The following is a 20,045-nucleotide window of genomic DNA, read 5'->3' on the forward strand; positions in this document are numbered from 1 at the left end:
TCAACTTCGATAGCCAGAGAATTGGCGGGCAAGGCGGGGCGGAGGAGGAGGGAGGTGGGGGAAGAGTCAGCCTGCTTCCCATCAGCATCCCCCACCCCCCAACGCACCAATTCGGAGTCATTTTCACCCACTCCAGCCCACTGCCTTCTCTTCCTCTGAAGCATCCACCTCCACCACCCGCTTTAATTACTGGTTTCTGTCAATTTTCTGAGTGGTTTTAACACCTTTCTCTCTGTCCACCTCTCGCCCTCCATTCTTCCACTGATCCTAGGGGCTTTGCACATCCATGTGGACGGTAACCTTTCTGTCATCCGTCAACTCTGCTGCCCTCCGGCTCCACCCCGCCTCACACACTCTAGTCACTGTACCGTTTCTAGCATTCTTCTTGCATTTGTTAGGGGCTTACTATGTGTCAAGCACTGACTGTTCTAAGTGCTGGGGTTGATACAAGTTAATCAGATCAGATACAGATACAGTCTAATCTCACCAGCTCGCCTATCTCTGTCATCAAAGGGAAAAACTGCCAGCAAAAGAAAAAGAGGTTGCTTTTCCACTGGCATCCAGTAAACGTTCAAGGGATTTCCAAGACCCCTGTAAGTATAAGCCTCCCCTTGGGAGCTTCTCAGTCAAATGGCCAGGCTCCTCTGGGAGTTTATTTAATCCTATCTTGCTTGGTGGATTCCTCTCCCAACTAGCTTAAACAGTTACCTTGATCCCTCTAGACTTTAAGCTCACTGTGGGCAGGCAATGTATCTGTTTATTGTTGTACTTCACTCTCTCAAGTGCTTAGTACAGTGCTCTGCACACAGTAAGCTCTCAGTAAGTACTGACTGAAATGCCATTTTCTGACCAGAAGCTCACCTGACTTGTCTCCCGCACTCGCCCCACCCCACAGAATTATCCTGTCTCCCGATTGAGACCCCCGATCCCTAGACCTCTCCAATTTTCCTGGGCCATCATTCTCCATGTGGATTCCCTGCCTCTCTTCATGGGCAAACCCCACCCCTCAGCTCTGCCCTCTCAACTCCCTCACCCCACCATCCTCTGCGTCTATTTCACATCACCCACCCCTGGCCCTGGATCAACCTCCCACAGTTCCTCCACTCCTGTGCTCCTGTCTTCAAAGTGCCGTTCGTGAAAATCCAGACCCTGGGCCCTCTTTGCCCACTTTAAATTTCTCCTCACCCACCCCATATGGAACGGGGACTGCATCTAACCTGATTATCTTGGATATAGGGTCTGGGCACATAGTAAGTGCTTACCATCATCATTTAAAAAGAAACAACTGAGGTGAGTGACCTGAAAGATCAAAGTGCCCTGACATGTTCAAAATGATGTTATTTTGAGGAGCGGAAGCACTATGAGTTCTTTCCGATCCCAGCTCCGGGGATTCGAGTTTCTGCCTACCAGGTGAGGAGTCACGGTCCTCCCCCTTCTGTCCTCTGCCTCCCACCAGCTGACTTCAGCCCTCTCCCCCTCCCCATCCCCCTTGGCTGGCTCCAGACCCTCTCCCCTCCCCTCACCTTTTCCATGTCTTGGGGAGTGGCAGTCAGGAGAGTGTGGCCCGAGGTGATCCACTGCCTGGCAAAGATCACATATTGTCCCAGCCCAAAGTCCTCCAGCCAGGCACACACCCGTTCCGTGCTCCACTGGGCAAACGGGGCATTGGCATCGCTGCAGGGACAGATGGGCAGCAGTTATCGTCACTGGAGAGAAAGCCCACCCCCACTGCCCCATCTCCGTGTCTTATCGGGTGCCAACTTCCCCAGGCAACCACTAGCATTTTAAGGATATCCATTAGGGGCGTTCAACAGGGGTGGGGCCCGGGAGTGTGCGGGACCCAGGCATCCTGGTCTCCCTCCCTCGGTTACCAGGGACTGGGTTGCTGCCATCAGGGAGTTGGTGCTGAGTGATTCGAACACTGAGGGAAAATTAGAAATTAAGAAGATTTTAGGGGACAGCGTGTATAGCCCAGCTGCAGGGAATAGGCTGAGGAAAAGTCCCCACTTCAAGGAGAGTACAAACGGGACTCTGCCCTGTCCCCGTCCCCCATGATGACCAGCGCTGGTGGCGACTGTCTGATCTTCCCTCAGCGTGGGCTGACAAACTCCTGCTACCTCTGGCCGAGAGCAGCGATGAGGTCTGGCTTGTCCGAAAGCCTGGTTCCCCCGGAAACCTCTAACAGGGCTAACTTTTTGGGTTTCGAGAACCAAGCCCCCTCGCCACAGTCCCCACCGTCCCCATCACCTCTTCTGTCCCTTGGGGTCTTTAGGCCTGGACAGTCGTGGTCCGGCCGTCGCCCGGAGCCCGCCCCGGCGGAATTCTGCGATCCCCAGCTCGTCTGTGTTGAAGTTCCCCGACTGCGTCCGTCTTATCCTGGAGAGACAGAGAACCAGTTGGGGGCAGGCTGAGCCCGGGACACTGTGGGCATCCACATTTGGCTTCACAACACGGCAGAATCGGAAGAGGACCAGCCTGGAAGGGTTCTCTGCTTCATGGGATACTCTCATCGCCATTGTCGTCATCACCACCAGCGTTGTCAGTGCTTACTGAATGCCTGCTGAGTGCGAAGCACCGTGCTGGACCCCTGCTGAGTGCAGAGCACTGCCCTGAAATGGTGGGAGCAATTCAGTGGAAGTAGAACACTCGGTCGAGAAGCTTGGGCCTCAAGGGGGAGGCGGGTGGATGCAGGGAGAATATGAACAATGGAGAATGGAAAAACACAGAAAAACGTGATAACAAAAGAGAAACAAAAAGTGAGTAAGGTAAATGAATAGATCGATATACACATGAGCCCTGAGAGTAGCTGAAGGAAAGACAGTCTGGGAAGGCCTCCTGGAGGAAGTGACTTTTTAGGAGGTTTTGAAGGTGGGGAGGGACGTGGTTTGGAGAATGAGGGGAAGGGCAGGTTGGTTCGTAACTGCAGGAAGAATGAGAGGGGAAGAGAAAGGGGAAGAGAAGCAGTGTGGCTTGGTGGAAAGAGCATGGGCCTGTAAATCAGAGGACCTGGGTGCTAATCCAGCTCTGCCACTTTTCTACTTTGAGACCATGGCCAAGTCATTTAACTTCTCTGTGCCTCAGTTCCCTTATCTGCAAAAACCTCATATTTACTAAACATTTACTGTGCCCAGCGGGAGCCCAGCAGAGAGGAGAGGATCTCAGGTGGAATGAGGTTGGATTGTCAATCCAACATCCATCAGAGCAATGGTTTGGGGCCTGGCCTTCTCTCTCCCCTCTTCATAAAATAATGATAGTAATAATGGTGGAATTTGTTAAGCACTTCCTAGGCACCAGGGAATAATAATAATACTAATAATAATATTTGTTAAGAGCTTACTATGTGCCAAACACTATACTAAAACACTGGGTAGATACAGGATAACCAGATGGGGCTCACAGTCTAAGTAGGAGGGAGAACAAGTATTGGATCAGCATTTTGCAGATGAGAGAACTGAGGCACAGAGACTTTTAGTGGTTTACCCAAAGTCACACAGCAGAGAAGCCTCTGACCCCCAGGTCCATATTCTTTCCTCTAGGCCATGCTGCTCCTAAGTGCTCCTAAACTTAGTACTAAACACTAAGGAAGGGATAAGATAATCAGGTCAGATAATCCCTCTCCCACACGGAGCTCACTGCCTAGGCAAGAGAGAGAGCAGGCATGAAATCTCCATTTTCCAGATGAGGAAACTGAGGCCCAGAGAAGTGAAGTGACTTCCTCAAGGTCAGTGACGTGACTTCCCCAAAGTCACCCAAGAGCAGGCAAGTGGTGGAGCTGGGATTAGAACCAAGGTCTAATCTGACTGCCTGGCCTGGGCACTGGCCACAAGACCACACTGCTTGAAGACTTACTTTCCCCAGAACTTCTTGATGCCTTTGGGACTCCTTTTGCCTTCAATGGTCAAGGGAGACTGCAGACTTGACTCGGTCCCGGAAGAGGTGGGCGACAGGTCATGGGAAGCGTTTGCCTCGTCCAGGCTGCTCTCTGTTTCTCCTGAGGAAAGAGTGGAACAACGATGAAAGCAAACCGGAAAAATAATGGCCCAATTGGACCGTCTCCTTCCTGTTCAGTCAGTAAGCCAGTCAGTCAGTCAGTCAATCGTATTTATTGAGTGCTTACTGTGTGCAGAGCACTGTAGTAAGCACTTGGGAGAGTACAATTTAGCAAAATGACAGGCACATTCCCTGCCTACCACTAGCTTACAGTCTAGAGGGGGAAAGAAACATTAATATAAACAAATCACCACTTCTCCCGCTTCTCATCTGTGGTTTGGGAAGGGGAACATTTCATTTGATTTATTTTGTATTTTTCAGCAAAAACTATTTTACAGAAATACCGCTGCGGTGGGCACTGTCTCAGAGCCCGGGAAGTGTCTTCAGGGAAATAAAAAAAGCAGCGAGTCAGAAAATCCTTTCTCCTCATCATCTCCACTTTTAATGGAAGTTGAGTAGCAGGTCAGAGCTGCTGCAAAAGCAGGACGGCCCGGGGGGGACCCCGTTTGAGAAGCCAGGGTTCGCGGGGACTCCATATGGCCTAGTCAGTCAGTCCCTCAATCATATTTATTGAGCCGCTTACTGTGTGCAGAGCACCCTACTAAGTGCTTGGAAGCATACAATATAACAATAAACCGACACATTCCTTGCCCACCACTAGAGTGTAGAGTCTAGAGGTGGGGACAGACATTAACATAAATAAATTAATTACAGAAATGTGCTTAAAAGCTGTGGGGAAGGGAGGGGGATGAATAAAGGAAGTCAGAGGGGAATGGGAGAAGAAAAAAGGAGGGCTTAGTCAGGGAAGGCCACTTGGAGGAGATGTGCCTTCAATAAGGCTTTGAAGTAGCAGGGTATAGTAATTGTCTGTGGGATATGAGGAGGGAGGGCATTCCAGGCCAGAGGCAGGATGTGGGCAAGAAGTCGGTGGCGGCCTAGGCAGCAACAGGCACTAGAATGTCCACTGTCCAGGGCTAGGGTGGCTGGGCGGCAAGGGGATAGTGGGGGCGGGGGATTCGGAAGTGACTTGGCTTAGCGATCCGGCTGGAACCAGTACAGTACCTAGGATCGGTGCACTGGCACTCCTGTCCCGGTCTTCCAGCACCCCAACAAGCAGAAAGTCCCAGGAAAAAAGGTGAGCGAGCGAGAGAGAGAGAGAGAGAGAGAGAGAGAGTCTGGCAAATCAAAGGATCAGAAAAGCAAAGAAATGAACTCTGTGCGTCCACTGAATAAGATGGAAGGAGTGTCAGCTGCGTGGGCCCGGGGGTTGCCGGTGGTCTCTGTTCACTTCCCCGCAGGAGGAGGAGAGGAAAGGGAGAGAGACTTAGGAGCCTGGAACCCTTTGTAGTTGCAATGGGCGGGGCGGGAAGGGCCTTTCATCGCCCTCCCACCATCTCCTTACTGCTCAAGGCGGCAGAGCAGGTATGGGAAGGGTGAGGGGTGGGCAGAAGGCCTGGGGGAGGTTGGACCTGCCATTATGTCGGACAGTTGGTTGGGTGAAGAGAAGCAGCGTGGCGTAGCGGTTAGATCACGGGCCTGGGAGTCACAAGGACCCGGATTCTGGATGCGGATTCTCAACCCTGCTTCTCCACTTGTCTGCTAAGTGACCTTGGGCAAGTCCCCTCACCTCTCTGGGCCTCAGTGACCTCATCTGTAAAATGAGGATTGAGACTGTGAACCCCATGTGGGACAAGGATTGTGTCCATCCTGATTAGCCTGTATCTACCCCAAGCTAGTAGAGTGCCTGGAACATAGTAAGCGCTTAACAAATACCATAAAAAAAGTATTTTAATGCAGGCACTGTACTAAGCCCTGCAGCAGATAAAACTAATCAGACTGGATGCAGACCCTGTTCCACATGGATCTCACAACTAAGTGGAAGGGAGAGCTGAGATTTAATCTCCATTTTACAGATGAGGAAACTGAAGCACGGTGAAGTGACTTGCCTGAAGTCACATAGCTGACATGTGGGAAAACCCCCAGTTCGAACACCTGGCCTCACCCTTCTTCCCTCCTCGACCTTCATCTTTAACCACTCGCTCTCCAAAGGATCCCTTCCCTTAACTTTCAAAAACACTCTATCTCCCGCAAAACTCTTTCTCAACTCCACTGTACCCTCCACCTAACCCCCTTGCCCCCTCCTACCACGCCTTTCCAAACTCCTCAAATGATTTATTTATATCCATTTCATCTCCAACTCCTTTCTCAACTCCCTGCAATCCTACTGCTCTCTCCAGGGTCACCAATGACCTCCTCTTTGCCAAATCTACCAGACTCTACTCCATTCTAATCCCCTCTAGATTGTAAACTGCCCTCTAGACTGTAAACTTATTGTGGGCAGGGAATGTGTCTATTATAGTATCTCGTTCTCTCACAGAGTTTAGTACAGTACTCTGCACACAGTATGCACTCAATAAATACGATTGACTGACTGACTCTCAGCAGCCCTTGACAGTGGATTACCTCCTTCTGGAGATGCTATACGACCTCGGTTTCTTTGAAATTGCCCTCTCCTGGTTCTTCTACATTTCTGGATGCTCCTTCTCGGTCTCTTTCATTGGCTCCGCCTCTGCCTCCCACCCCATAACTGTGGGATTCTCTCAAAGCTCGGTTCTGGGTCCCCTTCTATTCTCCATCTACACTCACTCCCTCTGAGAAATCTTCTACTCTCATGGCTTCAACTATCACCTCTACACAGACGACCCCCCCAAATCTACCTCCCCAGGCCTGACCTCTAGACTGTAAACTCACTGTGGGGAGGGAATGTGGCTGGTACTTTGCATTCTCCCAAGTGCCTAGTACAGTGCTCTGCACACTGTAAGCGCTCAAATATGATTGATTGATCTTTCTCTGCAATCTTACCTTCAGCCCAACTCTACATGGATGTCCCACTGACAAATTCAAGTCCCAGGCTGAACTCATCTTCCCTCCTAAATCCTCTCCCTTCCCTCAACTTTCCCACCACTGTAGACAACACCCAATCTTTCTCATAAACCCACAACTACTTGGCACCATCCTCGACTTATCTCTCTCCTGTTAACTCATATATTCAATCAGTCACCAAATCCGGTCAATTCTTTTTTTTTAATGGTATTTGTTGAGCGCTTACTCTGTGTCAGGCACCGTACTAAGCACTGAGGTAGATACAAACTAATCACGTTGGACACGGTCCATATCACACGTGAGGCTCACAGACTAAATCCCCATCTTACAGATGAGGTAACTGAGGCCCAGAGAAGCTGAGTGACTTCGAAGGTCACCCAGCAGACAAGTGGCAGAGCCGTGATCAGAACCCAGGTCCTTTTGACTCCCAGGCTTGGCTAGGCTGCTTCTCAATTCTATCTTGAAAACATCTCCAGAATCCACCCCTTCTTCTCCATTCTAACTTCCCCCATGCTAGTCCAAGCACTTGTCATATCCCATCTCGGTGACTGCATCATCTTCCTTCTCTATGACCTCCCTGACTCTCTTCTCTCCAGTTCATACCTCACTCTACTTCCTGGATCGTTTTTCTAAAACATCATTCTGCGCTCATTTCCCTTCTCCTCCAAAACCTCCAATGTCCTCATCAAACAGAAACTCTTCACCTGTGACTTCACAGCCTCCGATCAGCTCTCTCCTTCCTACTTATCCTAGTTCTTCTCCCAATACAACCCAGTCCATGCACTTTGCTCTTCACCCTTCTAATACCAATCTACTTACTACTTACTACTGGCGCAGTGGAAAGAGCACGGGCTTTGGAGTCAGGGCTCATGAGTTCGAATCCCAGCTCTGCCACTTGTCAGCTGTGTGACTGTGGGCAAGTCACTTAACTTCTCTGTGCCTCAGTTCCCTCATCTGTAAAATGGGGATTAAGACTGTGAGCCCCACGTGGGACAACCTGATTCCCCTGGGTTTACCCCAGCGCTTAGAACAATGCTCTGCACATAGTAAGCGCTTAACAAATACCAACATTATTATTACTCTACACCTTGATCTCGTCTCTCTCTCTCTCCAACGACCTCATGCTCACGCCCTCCCTCCTGCCTGGAATTGACTCCACCTTCACATCCAGTCACTTAAGTTCACCCGGGACCCAATAACAGTGTGCCGGGCCACTGATTTCACCTCGCTTCCAGTGCAATTGGCTCTCAGAATCCCCTGCAAGAGAGCCAGGCCAAGGATGGGGAGGGGGCAGGAGGGTTGTAATGCCCACTCTCGGGCAGGGGAAGCGGAGCTCTGAGTCACAAGACCCTGGCTCCGCCCCCGTGACACCAAGCAGCGGGTGAGGGACTCACTCAGACTCGGCAGGCTGCTGGCCTCGGCCTCGCATGCGGGGGCTCCATGCTGGGCAGCAGGTGAGCTGTGCTTGGTTGGGTCTCCGTTGGGCAGGGCTCGAGACAGCTTCCCAGGTAATGTCTGGTATTTGTTGTCCTCCAGGAAGGACTTGTCCTGCGGGAGGAAGACGGTCGTGAAGAAGTGGGCCAGGGAGCAGGGCCCATCCCCTCAGGCCCCTCAGAGTTAGGGATCTGGGCCCATCATGGCCCTCGGGGCCATGGAACCAGACCCATCCCCTCAGGGACCACGCCCTCAGAGCCCTCAGGGCCCGGGCCTGCCTCAGTTAAGGGCGGTGCCACAACCACCCTGCTTCTGAGGGCTCCAGCCCGCTGCTCAATGGCAAGCCGCGAAGCTGGGACACCGGGGGCTGACCGGAGCAGGCGGTGGAGTGTCTTGGCGGTGGCACTGCCCCACCAGAGGGCACCCGATTCCACCAGAGCGGGTGGGTGGATGTACTCCACCTCTCCGCCAGACCTCAGGATAGTCTATGGCCCGTCAGAGACCCCCTCTTGGTGCAGGGGAAGAATCTGGCCAGAGCCAGGAGATTATGTGATGGGCTGAGGGCTTTCTATGGCCTGGGGACAGACATTGCCAAGAGCTGCCTGCTGCAGTTTTACCCCTAGGCGTGGCTGAGCCTCTTCTCCCATCCCTCTTTGAGTCGCCTTGACTTGCTCCCTTTATTCATCCCCCATCCCAGCCCCACATCACTTATGTACATATCTATAATTTATTTATATATATTAACGTCTGCCTCCCCCTCCAGACTGTAAGCTCAATGTGGGCAGGAAATGTGCCTGTCTATTGTTATATTGTACCCTCCCAAGAGCTTAGTACAGTGCTCTGCACACAGTAAGCATTCAGTAAATACAATAGAATGATGAGCCGGCCCATCCCGGCCCTCCACCAGCTGGGCTTCTCTTCAGCTCTAATCCAATGGGAGCTCCCGCAGTCTCCCCAGAGCCTCCCGCCCACTCACTGTAACCCAACCGGGTAGTCACCCTGAGCCCCGGCCCCTCCGGTCTGGCCCAGACCCCCCTGGGGGCCAGGAGGGAACCACGGGGAGCCAAGCCCGGGTACTGCCATCTCAGGGACACACTGGGTTCCGGAAAAGGCCTGCCTCAGATGGAAAGACACAACTTGTCTAGCGGTCCAACCTTCCATAAAAGCCACAAATTACTCTACATCCTGAGCAACGCTAGGAAGTAATTAGTTTAGTGCTTCCGCGGCTTAAAGCGAATGACCAATTTTGCAAGGAGAAAGTGGTTATGGGGTGCTTTGGCAGTAATGATGTGCCCACACCACCCCCACTCAAGCACATGTGTGTGTGAGAGTGAAAAGACACACATACACACACACTCTGACTGCTTTGAAATAGCTGTTTCCCCTCACTTTCCCTTTCTCATGATAAGAAGGAATGTTTTCCCCTGTAGACTGTAAGCACCTTATGGGCAGGGATCATGTCCACCATTTCTAGGGCACCGTATTTTCCTAAGCGCTTAGTACTGTGCTTTGTACACGGTAAGTACTCAATAAATACCACCGATTGATTGATCGACGGATAGCATGTCTGAAGATTAATATCATCATCCCCAGTAGCGGCAGACATTAAACATGTGAAACATCAAACAGGGAAAGGCGAAAGACAAGTTAATGTGGTTATATACCTCTGGTTCTACAACGGGTGCTAGGTGTTTCTCGTCTACATGCTATGGAGATGCAGGGGAATTTCAGAGGGTGGAGGAGAAAAAGTAATAGACAAACGTTAGTAAAAACACACAACAAAATACAACAAACACAACTCCTGGCCTGATCCATTCCATCTCTTGTCAATAATCCTCCCGATTCGGGAGAACCCCATTTCCCTCTTTCACCCATGGAGATCTTTACAGTGGTCAAAACCTTTTGTTCCTGGTTGGCATAGAGGAACGTTAAAGCCCGAGATCGGGGGCCGCAATTGTAGACTGCAGTGATAGATATGCCTAGTGGAAAGAGCATAGGGCTGGGAGTCAGAAGGACCTGGATTCTAATCCCATTTCTGCCACTTGTCTGCTGTGTGACTTTGGGCAAGTCATTTTGCTTCTCTGCACCTCAGTTATCTCCTCTGGAAAATGGGGATTAAGACTGTGAATGCTAAATGGGATAGAGTCTGTGTCCGACCCAGTTATCTTTTATCTCCCCAGAGCTGCTTGGTACATAGCAAGTGCTTTAACAAATACCACAGTTATTATCATGAAAATGCTCGGTCAGCATTTAACATGGACACGATTGTTAAAGGGAAAGTGCCAGGGGCCTAGGGCGGGAGGGGAAGAAAAGCTGAGCTGCCTCATTTGATGGATGCTTTGGGGTCTTCTGACTGTTGGATTTTTTGACACCGTGCTTCAGGAGGGAGGAGGGAGGCCCCCGCCCAGGGAGAGATGACTACAAGGTCACTGTGTGTCAGAGGTGAACAAGTGAAGCTAAAAAGCTGAAACAACTGAGAAGCCGTGTGGCCCATTTGGATAAAGCACGGGCCTTGGAGTCGGTAGGATCTGGGTTCTAATCCCAACTCCACCACTTGTCTGTAACGTGACCTTGGTCAAGCCACTTAACTTTTCCGTGCTTCGGTTACGTGATCTGTAAAATGGGGATGAAGGCTGTGAGCCCCAGCTGGGACTGTGTCCAACCTGATTAGCTTGTATCTACCCCAGCACTTAGTAGAGTGTCTGGCATATAGTAAGTGCTTAACAAATACCATAAAAGAATCCAAAAAACAAAAACAAAACAACACAAAAAACAACTCCTCTGGAATGATGTAGGTCTGACCACCATCCCCACGCCCGTCCAGCCCTCCATGCCGAAATCCTCCTTCCCTCCAGAAACTGTCTCTAACTCAGCGGAGGGGAGGGATGGGGAGAGGCCAGGCATCAGATTGGTGTCGTATCGGTCGTCCAGGTGGTGCTGGAGCTGCTTAGGTGTTGATTTAGCTCTGACTCCCCCTCTAGATTGTAAGCTCGTTATGAGTCGGGAACATGTCCGCTCATTCTGGTATATTGTACTCTACCAAGCCCTTAGTACAGTGCTCTGCACACAGTAAGTGCTCAATAAATACCATCGATCGATTGATCAATTGACTCCTTGCACTCAGGCAGTCTTTAGAGTTAGAACCCCGAGAGGGGAGCCGACCTTTTCCAGAGAATCACGGTGCAAGTCTTCCAAGCTGTTGGAAAGCTTTTTCTGCACCCTGGAACAGAAGTCAAGGGGAAAAAAAAACAGGAGTTACCACCCGGAGAAATCACCTGCCACAGCATGGTGCAAATTTCGCTGTGAGGCCCCTAGCTCCCGCCCACCCGTCTGACATCTGCAGCCTGACAGGAATTCCCCGGCTAGGGCTGGCCACATGTCGGATCTTCAGGACCCAAACCTGCTCATCTGGAGGTCACACTTGTCCTGTGTGGTCACCGACCCTCTCTCTCCTTCCAACCTCCTCCTCCTGCACCCAACAAGGACCCGCAAATCTTCTGTCCCTCTTCTGGAACTCCTGAGGTGGAGACTCTCCCGGCTTTTCACTTAACTTGGAAACTCTGCGCACTGGGGCCTTGGACAGGTGGCCCAGACCCCTGAGCGAGTCTTTGACCGGGCCTAACTCTCACTCGATGCTGGAGTTTTCGTGAGAGCTGCCGGGCACCTGCTGTAGGCCTACCCCTCTGCCAAGCCTCCGAGGAATGATTTTTACCTGCTCCTGATTTCCAGGGGCTCTTCGCTTCTCCCGACCGGGATCTGGGGTGGGGTCACAAGGCTTCCGCTGCCAAAAGCAATGACCAATGACAAGTCGGTTAATGCCACACGTTTAGCCACCACCCCGCCCAGCCTGGGGGCCTGACCCTTGGGGTCAGGCCGGAGAAATGCAGGCGTGGACCTGTGGGCTCTACTGGTATAGAGAGACGGGGAAGGCGGAGAGCTCTCTTACCTCATGTCCATGGTTTTCTGGGGCAGGGGAGGTGGAGCGCCCGACGAGGGAGAAGAGCAGCCTAGAGACACCTGGAAAAGACAGGGGGGAGTCCCGTGCTGTCATAGCAGGGACACCAGGCACTCCAACTAATCCAAATCAGTTGCACAAAAGTTTTGGATTTTCCACTGTCTAATTTCTTTCTGGCTCGGCCTTATTTCTTTCCGGCTCAGTACTCGCATGCCTGGGCTAATCTGTGTGGCTAACGGGAAGGTGCCCGTTGGAGAATTCCCCACAAGTAGCACCCAGTTCTACTCAAACTGAGGTTAATCTCTTCAAATCCCTCCCTGTAGATTGTAAGCTTAATAATAGTAGTAGTAATAATAATAATGATAGTTTTGGTGTTTCTTAAGCGCTTACTGTGTGCCAGGCACTGAACTAAGTTCTGGGGTGGGTACAAGCAAATCGGATTGGACACAGTCCCTATCCCACATGGGGCTCTCAGTCTCGATCCTCACTTTACAGATGAGGTAACTGAGCCATAGAGAAATGAACTGACTTAACCAAGGTCCCAGAGCGGACAAGTGGCAGAGCGGGGATTAGAACCTTCTGACTCCCAGGTCCGTGCTCTATCCACTTCGCCATGCTGCTTCCCTTGCGAGCAGGGATAGAGTATCTATCTATCGACTCTATCGCGTTGGACTTTCCCAAGTGGTTACCTAGTACAGTGCCCTGGTCACAGTAAACCCTCAACCAATGCCACTGATTGACTGAATGATCGATTCCCACTTCCAAATGATAACCCTCCCCCCAACCTCTCGCACTCCCCATGCTACTTGTCCAAGCAGCCACCAATGGGAGCTGGCTACTCATGCACGTCATTCTCCACTCTGCATCATTTATTCGGGTCATTAGCTTAATCTGTTGTTTGGCCTCTAGGACCCTGGGTCGGACAGTACCTCAGGGTTATGTAATTCTCCTGGAGATTTATTTGTGATATTCCACTTCTTCAAATGTCCCTCGAGTTCCTCTTCACTGCTTGAGAGAATTCTTTCCGAAGAGCCTGGTGACACACGGGAGGGATGCTCAGAAATGATTCTGCCCTTCAAGAAAATCAACTTGACGGAAGAGTGAGGATGAGTGGGATGAGTGAGTGAGTGGGGATGAGGGGCGGGGAGGCAGAAGAGGGATCCAGCTGGGACTAACGTAACCAAGTCATCCCTTAACTTGGATATGGGAAGAGGAAGGGCTGGTAAAGTCCTCAAGGCTGGGTCTGTTCGGCTCACTCTTCCCTGAAAGGCTACCCTGATCTAGCTCTCTCTTGCTACCTTTCCTGCTGCCCTTACTTCCCATACTTAGTAAAGTGCTTGGCACAGAGCAAACACAAAATCACACCACCAGTGATAACAATACTGTGGTCTTTGTTAAATGTTAACTCTGTGCCAAGCACTGTACAAGGCACTAGGTTAGATACAAGATAACCAGGTTGGGCAGCCCCTGCCCCATATGAGATTCGCAGTTTTATGGGGAGGGACAACAGGTATTGAATTCCCATTTTACAGATGAGGGCATAGAAAAATTCAAGTGACTTGCACAAGGTCCCCCAGCAGGCACGTGGCCAAGTCAGGATTACAACCCAGATCCCTTGACTCTTAGGCCTGTGCTCTTCCCACTAGGCCATGCTGCTTCCCTCCTCCGCCTTCCACCTCCTGTCATAGGCCAGGCCCCTGGAGTCAATGAGATCATCCCAAGTGGCCGTGCTCTTGGGCGGAGGGGCTGCCTGGGTTATTTGAATCTCCGCTCCTTCTCCCTGTCTCACCCCATTCCTAACACTGCTGGCCTTATTCTGAAATAATGATTAGAATGATTAGGGTAGTTGTTAAGTGCTTATTACGTGCCAAGCACTGGTCAAAGCACTGGGGTATACAAGTTAATCAGGTTAGACACAGTCCGTATCCCACACTCTAAATCTCCATTTTACAGATGAGATAACTGAGGCCCGGAGAAGTAAAGTGACTTGCCCGAGGTCACAGGGCAGATGAGAGCAATGGGAGATATGTGGCAGAGCTGGGATTAGAACCCAGGTCCTTCTGAGGTTGGCTCGCTGATCGATTCCCACCCCACACCCAGAAACTTTAGCTTCCTCATTTGGCTACTACCTCCCAAAACCCAGCCGAGTCAAAAGCGCAAACGAGTCGCCATCGGGGGCTCCTGCCCCGGAGTGGTGAGAAGCCAAGTCGGAGGCTAGCCCGCTCTGCCCCTCCTCCAATCCCCCACTGCCCCTTAAGGGAGTCTAGATTTGACAGGATCTAGAGCTGCCCAAACCTCTCTGTCTTGCCCAATCCCGGTGAAGAGCTCGTAAACCCGGTGCCTTAATTAGAGGGTCGGAGAGCACAGATGGGTGCAAGCTACAGAGAGATCTTCTCTGCCTTGCTCACATGCTCTGCCCATGGGAGACCTAGACAAAGCCAGCGGGGGAGGTTGCGTCAGCATGTGGGTGGCAACGGCAGGCTAATTCCCAAAACAAGCCTCATTGTCCGCATCCTGCAAGTAGAAACAGAAGCTCCCCTCCGCAGCCCCATAAACCCGGACCCGAGGACGGCAGGGGCGCCTACAGATTGGCCGACAGATGTGGGATTCTCGTGCTCGGCCCCACCTCCGCCTCTGGTTCCCAGTTTCGGCAACAGGCAAGGCAGCACCCCACGGGGCACAGTTTCCAACACGGGTTATTTATGATACAGATAATAATAATGGTACTTGTTAAGCGCTTACTATGCGCCAAGCACTGTTGTAAGTGCTGGAGCAGATACAAGTTAATCAGGTTGGACGCAGCCCCTGTCCCTCATGGGGATCACACTCTTAATCCCCATTTTCCAGATGAGGTCACTGAGGCCCAGAGAAGTGAAGTGACTTGCCCAAGGTCACCCAGCAGACCTGTGGCGGAGCCGGGATTAGAATCCAGGTCCTTCTGATGTCCAGGCCTGTGCTCTTTCCACTATATCCGCTATATCTCAGGGGAGATGTCAGACCCTCCCCCTCCGGGCTTTACCGTGAGAGGCGATCACGATCTCCTTCATACGCCGGTACTGGCTGAGCAACAAGGTCAGCTCTTGGATGCGACGGTCCTGTGGGAACAAGGGAGCGGGGTCAGACCGGATGCGAGCTCTGGGTTCTGAGCCCGGGACAGTTGGATTCGAAGCCGCTCCTGCCGCCCCATGAGGCGGAGGGGTGGCGTCACCCCTCTGACCTAGTGAGATTTGGTGTTGAAGTGCTTTGGGAGGACGCGAGTTCTCTTCTAGTCTGATGCAGGAGTGGGCCGGGGGGACACGGGTACCATGGGCACACCGTGAATGTCATCATTCAACAACATGCGTGGGCACGCACACACACCCGACCCAACACAGACCCCTTTGATCTCACAAATGCCGACTGGGGAGCAAGCGGTGAAGTGTTTCAGGCTTTGCAAGCTTTTACACCGGTCCCCCCTCAAACTGGTCCGAGCAGGGGCGTGACGGGACAGCAGTGCAGGAGTGAAACCAAAGCTCACGTCCTGCTGGAGTCCCGACTTTCAGATCTGCTCATTTCTGAGAGCCAAGGGACCCACTAGAGGCTGCAGCATGTCCTCTGAAAGACACTGCCCTGCAAACTGGCATGACTGGGAAGACTTGGCAGGCCAGCAGAGAAAGGAACATTCATTCATTCATTCATTCAATTGTGTTTAATGAGAGCTTACTGTGTGCAAAGCGCTATACTAAGCACTTGGGGGAGTACAATTAGAACAATAAACAGACAGTCATCCCCAGAGCCTGGCAGGAGGTCTGTACCAGCTGCTTTTTTAAAGAAAATGGTATTGCTTAAGCATTTACTAGGTGCCCAGCACTGTTCCAGGAGGTAGGTTAGATACATGATAATCAGGTTGGACACAGTTCCTGTCTCACATGATCCTCATAGTCCTAATCCCCATTTGACAGATGAGGTAACTGAGGCCCAGATAATTTAAGTGACCTTGAAGGTCACGCAGCATGGCCCTGGGTTCTCATCCCAGCTCCGCCATCTGTCTGCTGTGTGACCTTGGGCCAGTCACTTTACTTCTCTGGGTCTCAGTTACCTCATCTGTATAATGGGGATTAATATCGTGAGTCCCAAGTGGGACCTGATTAGCTTGTAGCACTTAGAAAAGTGCTTGGTACTTAGTAAGTGCTTAAATACCATTAAAAAAAACAGTGGCAGAGCCGGAATTAGAACCTAGGTCCTCTAACTCCCAGGTCCGAGCTCTTTCCAGTCTGCCACATTGCTTAAAGGGAAGATCAATCAGATCTGACCAGCTGCTTACCTTTTCTTCATTGGCGACCAGTAGAGTCTCCATTCCTATTTTCAGACGTTGGACTTCTTGATCTAAAAAGAGTTTAGATATTGGAAAAATTAAGCTGACATCTTGCAATCTTCCTTTCTGGCTAACAGCAAGATCAAAGGATTTGATGCCAATGCCTCACTCTTTATTTCATGTTTCACTGGAGCAGATTGATTCACGTTTATAAAGACCCAGGGCCCATTTTTGAAATGTTTTCAGAATAAAAAAAATTACACCGCCAATCTACTTGCAGGCCAGTAGCGACGCTGGAGTCTTCACAGCAGGCAAGCAGCATGACTTAGTGGATAGAATATGGGCCTGGGAGTCAGAAGGATCTGGGTTCTAATCCCGGCTCTGCCAGTTGTCGGCTGTGCGACCTTGGACAAGTTACTTAACTTCTCTGGGTCTCTGTTTCCTCAACTGTAAAATGGGGATTGAATACCTGTTCTCCCTCCAACTTAGAATGTGGGCCCCAATGTGAGACAGGGACCGTGACCAACCTAATAACCTTGTATTTACCCCAGCGCTTAGAAAAGTGTTTGACACATAGTAAGCACTTAACAAATGTCATTAAACAAATACAGCAAACACCACCGTTACGTAAATGCAACACAGTGTAGACATTTCCCCCTCTCTGCTTTCCTCTATTTTGGGGAATTCTGGAAGCATCTCCAGAGGTTTAAAAACACCCCGGAGGGTCTGAGTTAGGTTCTGGCATGCTAATATCAGAGACCTCTGATGTTCCAACATGCTTGGTCAGGTAGGGGGAAGTTCTGACCTAATCTTAAACAAATGTCAGCAACCACATCAAAAAGTCACTCCTGACCCAAGAAGAGTCAGTTGGGATGTTGAAACTCTCCTCCGTGGAGAAGACAGGGAGCTCGCTGGCCCCTCAGCATTTCGTTCTTAAGAGCCACCGACGGATAACATAATAGGAAAGTGGTTTTGGGTAGGGCAATCCTGCATCCTCTTTCTCTGCAGGAGCAGGAAGCTTGGCACCTGCCTCTGTATGTAAAATACATGACAGTGACGTGCCCGAGTCACGTCCACTTTCACCCACCCTTTCTCCGCTCCACCCGATGCCCGCTGGGGACGGCTGAGCCACAGAAAAACAGCAATCTTGGGCGTCACCCACCCTCAGTTATTTCATTTACTCGATGCCAAGAGACTTGGGAGACGGCTCATCCCTTTGGCATGAATGGTTTGTGGCGTTAGACCACAAAGGATTCTGGTATCAGGTCCCACGGACAACCCGGTGGGGAGGAGAAAGAGCGTTCAAGTGGTCCCAGGGAGTCAGACCACCCCCTCCAGAGAGACGCGTCCACACGCGGAGTTGGGTTGCGGATTCAAACACGGAAAGCGTTCAGAAATCGCGGTTAGTCGGCGTGATTCCTAACGACCGTGGAGCTTTGGAGGCCAGGTGACAATTTGACACAATCGCTGCACACGTGATTTTGCAGAGGGAGAAGAAAAATGCATTGAAGCCCACGTGTGACATGCACAAATCACAGGCAACTCAGACAGCAAGCGGGAAGCCAGCCAGCTAGCCAGCCAGGCAGGGAAGAGGGTTCCTTGGACGAGGGCTAGTAAGGCACAGAGCACGGCCGTCACATTCCCCGCCAGACTTGAAAGGCGACAATCATGTTCACTGTCCCTGGTCCCTCAGGACTATCAAAAATGACTTTCCTCATCTGTGAAATATGGATTAAATACTTGCCCTCCCTCATCCGACAGACTGCGAGAGCCCCGTGTCGGGCAGACCTGATTGTCCTGGATCTACCCCGGTGCTCAGTTCAGTGCTTGGCACACAGTAAGCACTTAACACATGCCACAGTTATCATCACGATGATGACGACGACAGTTTTGCTGCAGATTATCGGGCAAAGCCCCGAGAAGAAATCGATTTGAGTTGTTTCTCGCTCAAAGCTGGGCGATAGGGTTCCCCCACCACTCCCGGCTTGGGAAAGGCCATGAGATGGGAGAAATTTGGAGGCCGGAAGCCAGGTGGGACCCCTAGTTCAGGAATGTCCCGGGGGGGCTTCTGAATAACAGACCAGCTGCGGGGCTGGAAGCAGAGCTAGCCGCTGTCTGGCTGTTGCAAGCAGTGATCGGTGGCCTCAAACGCAACCTGACGAAGCAGCCGGAGGAGAACAGACACAGTGTCATTGCTGCAGAAGTGAGGTGCATTTCAGCTATAATTCTTTGAGGGGCAGGGGGAAGAGGACAGTAAAGTAATGCCAGAAGAGAGTCTCAAGGCTTACGTTTTTCTTTTAGCCTTCTCCTATATCCTTCCTCTAGGTGGGGAAATGGTGGGGAAAAAGCAGAGATTAGAACCACAGTAGGCATTTCAGTACACTTGACAATCTCGACAGCTTTGATGGGTGTGACCCGCTCCTCTCAGTCCCGACAGTGGGGTCTGAGCGAGTTTAAGGAGGTGAGGACTCTGTGGGTGTCCTCTGGAGGCTGGGGAGGGGAGGGCCCCCCCAATCTCCCTGTGCCTGGTTCTCCAAGTACCTTCAGGCCAGAAGTGGCAAAGCCGAGGCATCTGGTGGCTGCTTCCTACCCTGGATGGAGTCTATGTTCTGGCTGTCTCGACTATAAAAGCCCAGGCAGATGGGGAGACCAGGCAGAGAATGGTGGGCTTGGGCAAGTTTCCATTCTCTTTCATTTTCTCTCTTTCTCCTCTCTCTGCGTCTTTCTCTCCCCTCTCCCATCTCTCTCCCCTCTCCTGTCTCTCCTGTCTCATCTCTTTCCCCTCTCCCTCCTCCCATCTCTCCCCTCTCCAGTCTCTCATCTCTCCCCCGCATCGCTCATCCCCCCCCTTTCTCTTCCCTCTCTTCCCCCTCCCCATCTCTCTCCCCCTTAATCTGTCGCTCCTCTCCAGTCTCTCATTGCTCCCCTTCATCTTCTCTCTCTCCTTTATCATCGCTCACCCTTTTCTCATTTCTCTCTCCTCTCTCATCTTCCCCCCCTCCCCAATCTTTCTCCCCCCTCAACCGTCTCCCCTCTCCAGTCTCTCATCTCTCCCCTTATCATCTCTCTTCCCTTTCCTGTCTCTCTACTCTCTCTCATCTCTTTCCCCTCTCCCATCTCTCCCCTTTATCATCTCCCAACTCACGTTTCTCATCTCTCCCCTCTCTCATTTTCCCTCTTTCCTCCTCCCCACTCATTTCCCCTCTCTCCCTTCTCCCTCCCTCTCATTTTTCCTCTCTCCCCTCTGGGCCTGGGCCAGGTGATGTTTGGATAAATTGGGATCACTTCTATCCTGATGAGTCAGCCCCACTCTTGGGGAAGGCTAGCATGGAAATATGCTCTAAACCCCTCTGCCTCCTAGTTACCCTACACAATATCACTATCCCCCCACTCTTCCCCAACCTCCACTGTAAATCAGCAAAGACCAGAGCTCCTGACTGTTCTCGAAAATTCTTGGAAATTCATCATCCCAGTTTTCCAGCCCGCATT

The 20,045-nt window shown here is 51.3% G+C and overlaps 1 protein-coding gene across 8 annotated transcripts in view; it reads right to left on the reverse strand.

The window, feature by feature from the left end:
- The window catches only part of PPFIBP2 (PPFIA binding protein 2), a 171,462-nt gene that overhangs the window by 13,280 nt on the left and 138,137 nt on the right, over positions 1 to 20,045 (reverse strand). For 5 of the 8 annotated variants that reach the window (XM_029059791.2, XM_029059797.1, XM_029059798.2 and 2 more), the window contains 13 exons: positions 18,845 to 18,877; positions 16,566 to 16,627; positions 15,282 to 15,357; positions 13,192 to 13,295; positions 12,254 to 12,324; positions 12,020 to 12,088; positions 11,470 to 11,527; positions 9,972 to 10,013; positions 8,268 to 8,421; positions 5,053 to 5,085; positions 3,850 to 3,991; positions 2,248 to 2,376; positions 1,524 to 1,674 (listed from right to left, as the gene is read on the reverse strand). In XM_029059791.2, coding sequence (XP_028915624.1) covers positions 1,524 to 1,674; positions 2,248 to 2,376; positions 3,850 to 3,991; positions 5,053 to 5,085; positions 8,268 to 8,421; positions 9,972 to 10,013; positions 11,470 to 11,527; positions 12,020 to 12,088; positions 12,254 to 12,324; positions 13,192 to 13,295; positions 15,282 to 15,357; positions 16,566 to 16,627; positions 18,845 to 18,877 — 1,124 coding nt within the window. The remainder of the gene's footprint in view (positions 1 to 1,523; positions 1,675 to 2,247; positions 2,377 to 3,849; positions 3,992 to 5,052; positions 5,086 to 8,267; positions 8,422 to 9,971; positions 10,014 to 11,469; positions 11,528 to 12,019; positions 12,089 to 12,253; positions 12,325 to 13,191; positions 13,296 to 15,281; positions 15,358 to 16,565; positions 16,628 to 18,844; positions 18,878 to 20,045) is intronic. The other 3 variants (XM_029059793.2, XM_029059792.2, XM_029059800.2) reach the window with 3 other exon arrangements.

This window comes from Ornithorhynchus anatinus, chromosome 3 (genome assembly GCF_004115215.2).
Source record: "Ornithorhynchus anatinus isolate Pmale09 chromosome 3, mOrnAna1.pri.v4, whole genome shotgun sequence".
Taxonomy (NCBI): Eukaryota; Metazoa; Chordata; class Mammalia; order Monotremata; family Ornithorhynchidae; genus Ornithorhynchus; species Ornithorhynchus anatinus.